Source organism: Penaeus chinensis, chromosome 40, assembly GCF_019202785.1.
Source record: "Penaeus chinensis breed Huanghai No. 1 chromosome 40, ASM1920278v2, whole genome shotgun sequence".
Classification (NCBI taxonomy): Eukaryota; Metazoa; Arthropoda; class Malacostraca; order Decapoda; family Penaeidae; genus Penaeus; species Penaeus chinensis.
The window spans coordinates 17,437,867-17,445,366 of NC_061858.1; the positions used below are offsets into that span (position 1 = coordinate 17,437,867).

The following is a 7,500-nucleotide window of genomic DNA, read 5'->3' on the forward strand; positions in this document are numbered from 1 at the left end:
CCCCCCCCCCCCCCCCCCCCTCTTTCTCTTTCTCTCTCTCCTTCCTAACAAGACACGAAAGTACTTGCATTATCGATTAATCCTTCCTTCATTATCAGTTTGCTCTATTCATTATTAATCCTCTTGCTCGTTTCCCACCTCATTCGGATCAGGGAAGTTTCATGGGGGGGTTAATGCTCTCTGTTTTCTTTGTTTCTTCTTTCCTCTTTTTCTTTCTTTCTCTCCTTCTTCCCTTCTTCCTTCCGTTTTATTCGTTACCAAACTCCGTGTTCCTCTTTCTTTTTTTTTGCCAACTCTACTCTCTCTCTCTTTTTATTTCTAATTTTCTTTCTCTTTCTCTTTCTCTCTCTTTCTCTTTCTCTCTCTCTCTCTCTCTCTCTCTCTCTCTCTCTCTCTCTCTCTCTCTCTCTCTCTCTCTCTCTCTCTCCCTCCCTCCCTCCCTCCCTCCCTCCCTCCCTCCCTCCCTCCCTCCCTCCCTCCCTCCCTCCCTTTGTTTCTCCCTGCCTCCCACTCTCCCTCCTTCCCTCCCTCCCTCCCTCCCTCCCTCCCTCCCTCCCTCCCTCCCTCCCCCCCACCCCTCCTCCCACCCCACCTTCCACCCACCATGTCGTCCCCTTCACTCACTCTGCCCGCCCATGCTTTCCAGGAATGGGCGTACCACACCCCCGGCGCCCTCGCCTACGTTCTAGACGAGGACTCGCTCTTCCTACGGGCGGCTCGCGGATGGAGGGAAGTTGCTGTACGTATCGTGGTCTATTTATATATATTTTTGTTTAATTGTGATTTCGTCGTGAATGATCTTTTTCTCGTTGCATGATGATGTACGGTATTTGTACATAGATGGGTAGTCTTTACAAAGTTAGATAAATAGATGGTATGTGTATATATATTTGTATTGGTTAAATGATAGATGGATAGGTAGACTGACAGATAAATAGATAGATACACAGATACATAAACATTCGCATAATACGACAAACATACGTCTATGTAGATACACACACAATAATGTAGACAGACAAACAAGCAAACAAACAAAATTAGAAAAAATTTCACTCCAGTTTTTTTTTCTCTAGTTTGGCGAGATGCTGACGCCCCAGATTGCCAACACGCCCCTACGACCGACGCCCACGCCCATGAACCCCAACGTTGAGACGATACCAGAGGAGCTGGCGACGGACCTCAGCACCGGCAGGGCTTGGGTGAGTATGAGAAGGGGGGGTGGGGGGGTAGGGATGGGGGTGAGGGAGGTGGGGCGGGGGTAGGAGAGAGGGAGGTGGGGCGGGGGTAGGAGAGAGGGAAGTGGGGCGGGGGTAGGAGAGAGGGAGGTGGGATGGGGGTGGGAGTGAAGGAGTGGGTGATTGAGTGAGTGAGTGGATGGGTGGGTGAGTGACTAATTAACCGAGTGGATGAGTCAGTGGGTTGTTTATGTGAGTGAGTTAGTAAATGGATCAGTGAGTGAGTAAATAAGGTAGAGAGAGAGAGAGAGAGAGAGAGAGAGAGAGAGAGAGAGAGAGAGAGAGAGAGAGAGAGAGAGAGAGAGAGAGAGAGAGAGAGAGAGAGCGTGAGGGAGAGAGATAGCGAGAGAGATCGACAGCAACAGTTATCAAAACAAAAACACAGACAGCAGATAAAAGACAGGGCAAGAAGATAAGGAGTAAGGTAACGAAAGAAATAGACAACGAAAGACATAGATGCAAATAAGGAAAAAACGAAGATTGAAGGATTAGGGTTAAGGATAAGGCAGTAATAGAAGACGGAAAAGGGTGATAGAGTGATAAATGAGCAATAAAGACCTAGATTAGTGGTACGTTAAGCACGCATACGTACATACGCACATGCACGCACACAAACGTACATTCACGTGTACATATGCACATACACGCATTTTCATTCTCTCTCTCTCTCTCTCACTCTCTCTCTCTCTCTCTCTCTCTCTCTCTCTCTCTCTCTCTCTCTCTCTCTCTCTACTCTCTCTCTCTCTCTCTCTCTCTCTCTCGCTCTCTCTCTCTCTCCCTCTCTCCCTCTCTCCCTCTCTCTCTCTCTCTCTCTCTCTCTCTCTCTCTCTCTCTCTCTCTCTCTCTCTCTCTCTCTCTCTCTCACACACACACACACACACACACACACACACACTTCCGCATACTGATATGAAAAATCAGCAGTTATGTTTCTCTCCCAAAAGTTCAATATATGGTGAAAAAAATCAAATTTTCAAACAGTGATAAACTTTGATTCTACTTATGTTTTTCTTCAACATTATTTATTCATTTACTTACTTATTCATTTAATTACCTTATCTGTTTATTTAACCGTTAATTTATTCACAGAGGGGAGAGCCGATGACGACAGACGTGGAGGTAAGGGTAGATATGTTAAGATATATTTAATAATATATTCAAGATTTCTACTTATTTACCTATACTCCGTCCAGTCTCAGAAAAGAACGCATTGGCAACTCACCTCTGACTTAGGAGGAATCCGATTCGCCAAGTTTAAAGTCTCAAGGAAATAATATTGTTGGAGGGAGCAAATTTAAATGAACGACGATTTAAATATAAAATACAAATAAAGGTATAGAATTTATAATAGGGACAACATATATGTAAACCCTCGAGTATTAAGTGTTAATTATGAAAACGTTAGAATTGTCGGATCGGAGTGCTTCAGCGTAACGGAGGTGAGTGAGTTGCCAGTTGTTCCTTTTCTGAGATTGAACTGTTTACTCATCTGCTCACCCTCTGGTTCCTTCATTTGCATCTTTTATCTCTATCTTTTTATTCGTCTTCCGGATTATTACGTTATTTTTTCTACTTTTTTTTCTTTTTTCTATTCTTCATACCTACTATCTACTTTTGTACGTCTACTTTTCTTCCGCAAATATATTGCTTATTCGCGTATTTTAGTTAAAACTTATGTGTCAGCTCGAGCAAAATATGCAAGCTTGTGGGCGCTGTAATTATATATCTATTTGTGTGTGTTTGTTCTTTTTAAGGTAGAAAGCTTACAGCAGTTGTTAAGTAAAGTGCTAATGAGTACACGTTAGACTAGGCTGGTAATGTATATAGATTTTTATTAAAATATAGATCTACTGATTTATTATTATTACTATTATTGTTGTTATTATTATTACTGTTATTATTATTACTATTATTGTTGCGTTTTCTTTAACGTGTCCAATGCTTGTGAGATTAATTTTTGTGTAATTTTCTGTATTTCACAGGACAACGAATGGAATACGAAGGAGGTAAGAAATAAAAGAAACAAAGCAACGAAAAGGAAAGAAAATTATTATGAAATTTTCTTTGTCTTACGCCATGTTTCTGCTATTTTTTTTTTTTTTTTCGTATTGTTTGACTGATTGATCGATGTTTAATTTTGCATGTTCAGGAGTAGTGATGAATGACCTTCACTTGTTATTATTATCAGAATTTCAACTCGGTGTTTTGTTTGTCAGTATTTATATATTTATCAGTAATTTTGTTTTCAGTCTCTTTCTGTTTGACATTTCCTTCTCCCTCTTTCTGTATGTTTTACTCGATTTCTCTTTTTCTCTTCCGTTTTTTTTTTTTATCGCATTTTTTTTTTCTCCGATCGTATCATTCATTCCCACTTTGCTTTTTCTCGTTCTTTCTGCCTCCATATCTTCTTCCGCAGCGCTCTCTCTCTCTCTCTCTCTCTCTCTCTCTCTCTGTCTCTCGGTCCCTCAGCCTCTCTTTCTCTTCTTTCTCTTCTTTTTCCCTCCTTCCAGCCCTCTCTCCCATCCTTACTTCCTTCTCCCATTTCTCCCTCTCCCACCCTCCCTCCCTCCTTCCCCTCCTTCTTCCTCTTTCCAGCCTTCTCCCTCCTACTCCAACCCCTCCTTCCCTCCTTCTCAGTCTCCTTCCAGCCCTCCCTCTCTCCCTCTATCTCTTTCCCTCCCTATCTCCCTCTTTCTCCTTCCCTCCCTATCTCCCTCTTTCTCCTCCCCTCCCTCTCTCCTATCTCCCTCTTTCTCCTTCCCTCCCTCCCACCTCTTACCTTATCCCATCCCTTCCTCCTCCTCCTCCCACCCTTCCTCCTCCTCCTCCCATCCCCTCCTCCTTCCCCACCCTTCCTCCTCCTCCTCCCATCCCCTCCTCCTCCTCCCACCCTCCCTCCCTCCCTCCACCACACCCCTCTCACGCCCACTCTCCTCCCTCCGCAGCTCCGCCTGGCCGCCCTCAACGAGCCCTGGCAAGGTAGTTTCCACGACGTAGCCTCTCCGGACTACACGTGCTATCGCCAGGCTAGGAGTGCCGGCCTGCGTGGGACTTTCAGGTGAGATATACTCGTTGGGTTTCATTTACTTGCTTAGAATATTTGGTTGTGTTATTTTTGTTACTCGTTTATCTATGTCTTTGTTTTTACTAAAGATAAATACAATGGGACGAAAACAAAAAAACTGAACAGACGAGGAACAACAAAATAGCAACCACAAAACAACGTACCCTCCCCCCCCCCCCCCTCCCTCCTGATAAAATTAATAAAGAGTTAAAGTGATAAACAGTTGTTTTTTTTTTTTTTTTTTTTTTTTTATGTCATTCCATAAGATAGGCTCTCGGTTCGTTACAGCCCTCTGAATTGTATTGTGAAACTCGTAATGATAAAAAAAAATCACCGTATCACACACAGCTGCTGATAACTTCTTCCCTCCTTCCATTATACATTTATATGAGTGAAATTACTGTGCAGTATAAAGACAGGTATTTCTTGCTTGTTCTCATATTTTTAAGTCAACTTAAGAGGAAAAATAAAATCTATCTGTCTGTCTATCAGATATTTTTACATGATCATGATAATTTCATGTAAATTTTTTTTTGTAATAATAAGCTGTCTGATGGCTTCATATACGACCAGTATATACAAAAGTATTCAGTTTATTCTTATTCCTCAATTATTTCCATTTTATCTTTTAAATATAAGTTATAATGCATTCAAACTTCGGTCTTCCATATCTTCTATATTAATTTATATGTCATATCTAGCTAAATTTCATAAAGAACCACTAATATTTTCCAAACGATATTCCATTAAATATACTCAGATTTGTACCTTTAATAAACTCAACGAAAGTCATTGGAGGTTTAACCGACCAATTAGACTGTCTATATCTCAATTATATATCTTGATTATTCTATTTAAACACTGATAGTATTTTTCAAACATCGAATATAGTCCTGCTTTAGCACATCGACGAAGGTATTGGATGTGTAACCGACCATCTAGACTACCTGTGCCTGCATTCATGCATCAGTCGACAACAATCTAGAATGTATTCGGGTTTTCGTCCTGCAGAAACTAGACCAAGATATTAGACGTGTAATACTAAGCATAACTCAGTTCATATGCCTAATTTGATAATTTTTGAATAAATCTTCCTTTCGCTAAAATCAAGTTTAAACTATATTCAGACTTCAGACATTCTGAAGCTTGATGAAGGTATTGGACGTTTAACCGACCACTGTGACTCCCAATTTTTTTTCATTCCCATATCTATATCATATATCAACAATTATATATTCAATATTCCTACTTTCAAATACCAAACGAAGTTACAGAGACGCGCAAGACTACACACAACTCCCATTTAAACACCCAAAATCATTCTCGGAAACAGATTTTTCATTAACGAAATTCAAGTATAAAGCGTATTCAGACTCCCGACATACAGAACCTCGACGAAGGTGTATTGGATGTGTAACCGACCTTCCATATCTCGCCAGGGCGCTGTTATCGGGCCAGAGACACGACCTCGCCTCTTTGGTTCGTTTTGCCGACCGAGAACAGCCGATTGTCAACCTTAGGGTAAGTAGTATGCTGAAAGTGCAGTCTAGTGCGATAAGGCTTTCGAGAGGAGCTTCAGCCTTGAGGTGTTATCTGTCCTTTGTTCTTGCTTCACTGATAAGAGGGGAGATGGCGGTAGGTGGAAGGTTATCTCCTTGTTTAATAGATAAGAGGAGAGATTACTTCAGGGTGGTTGATAAGGGACTGTGACAGCAGGCTCATGTGATATGTGTCTGCGGTTATTAGGTTTTGAATGAAGAGTTTCTTGGTTTATTTTCATAAATAAAGTAAATGGTATATGAGTAAAACCGGGATATTTTACACTAGATAATATTTCGCATGCATACGAACACACAAGCTAATGACGCAGACGCGCACGTGCAGACATATACGCAGACGCATACACATACACACACACGCAAACACGCACATACACACAAACACTCGCATACACACAAACATGTACACACACACACACACAAACATGCACACACACACACACACACACACACACACACATGCACACACACACACATGTACACACACACACACACACACACACACACACACACAGCACACACACAAACATGTACACACACACACACACACACACACACAAACATGCACACACACGCACACGCACACGCACACGCACACGCACACACACACACACACACACACACACACACACACACACACACACACAACTCCTTCCCCCCGCCCCACACAACTCCCCCATCCCCCCCACACACAACTTCCCCCCCCCCCCCATCCACACAATAACAAAACTAAGATCAACATCCTTGACCCCCCCCCCTCCCCCCAGGGTGAGCTTGTCTTGGGATCCTGGAGGGACGTGATGGCAGGTCACGGGGGTCAGTTCCTTGAGAAGCCGAGGATCTTCTCCTTCGATGGCAGGGACGTCTTGAGGGATAGCACTTGGTAAGTCTGTTAAATTTGTATTAATTTATTTATTTTCGACAGTCTGTGCAACCTGGAAGTGAGTGCGCGCGCGCGCGCGTGTGTGTGTGTGTGTGTGTGTGTGTGTGAGTGTGTGTGTGTGTGTGTGTGTGTGTGTGTGTGTGTGTGTGTGTGTGTGTGTGTGTGTGTGTGTGTGTGTGTGTGTGGATGGCTAATAAACAATGGTTCGTGTTCTCGTTCTGTACTAACTAATCTGTATTTTTTTTTCCGTCAGCTTATCTGTTAACGTCTCTATGCATTTTTTTTCGTGTTTATCGTCGTGTTGTCTGTAACTCCCTTTATGAATTATCCCTTTTATCTACATATTTTTATGCAAAAGGCGTGTCACTATTAAATCACACTAATTGATCTAATTCCTTCCTCCCCAATTCCCTCATCTTCTTCGTCTTTCTTCCACCCCTTTTCCCCTCATTTTTCTCATCAACCCTCACCCCCATCTTCCAAAATCCCACGTCCTCACCCCCCCTCTCTACGCCATAAACTCTCCCGCCTTCCTTTTTTCCTCCTCACTTTTTCCTAATCTTCCCCGCCTCCTCTCACCTCCCCCCCTCCCCCAATCTCGTCTTTCACCCTCATTTACCCCAACTTCCCACCCGCTTTTACCCAATCTTCCCCCTCTTTTCCTAATCTCTCCCTCTCTCCTTCCTTCCCTTACCGTCCACCACCACCCTTAACCTTCCCCACATTCTCCTCCATCTTACCCTCCCCCCTCCCCGT

The 7,500-nt window shown here is 42.9% G+C and overlaps 1 protein-coding gene across 2 annotated transcripts in view; it reads left to right on the forward strand.

The window, feature by feature from the left end:
* The window catches only part of LOC125047188 (collagen alpha-1(XI) chain-like), a 58,335-nt gene that overhangs the window by 48,094 nt on the left and 2,741 nt on the right, over positions 1–7,500 (forward strand). The window contains exons 16-22 of one of the 2 annotated variants that reach the window (XM_047645317.1): positions 647–739; positions 1,077–1,202; positions 2,328–2,357; positions 3,221–3,244; positions 4,184–4,296; positions 5,742–5,823; positions 6,629–6,744. In XM_047645317.1, coding sequence (XP_047501273.1) covers positions 647–739; positions 1,077–1,202; positions 2,328–2,357; positions 3,221–3,244; positions 4,184–4,296; positions 5,742–5,823; positions 6,629–6,744 — 584 coding nt within the window. The remainder of the gene's footprint in view (positions 1–646; positions 740–1,076; positions 1,203–2,327; positions 2,358–3,220; positions 3,245–4,183; positions 4,297–5,741; positions 5,824–6,628; positions 6,745–7,500) is intronic. The other variant, XM_047645318.1, reaches the window with a different exon arrangement.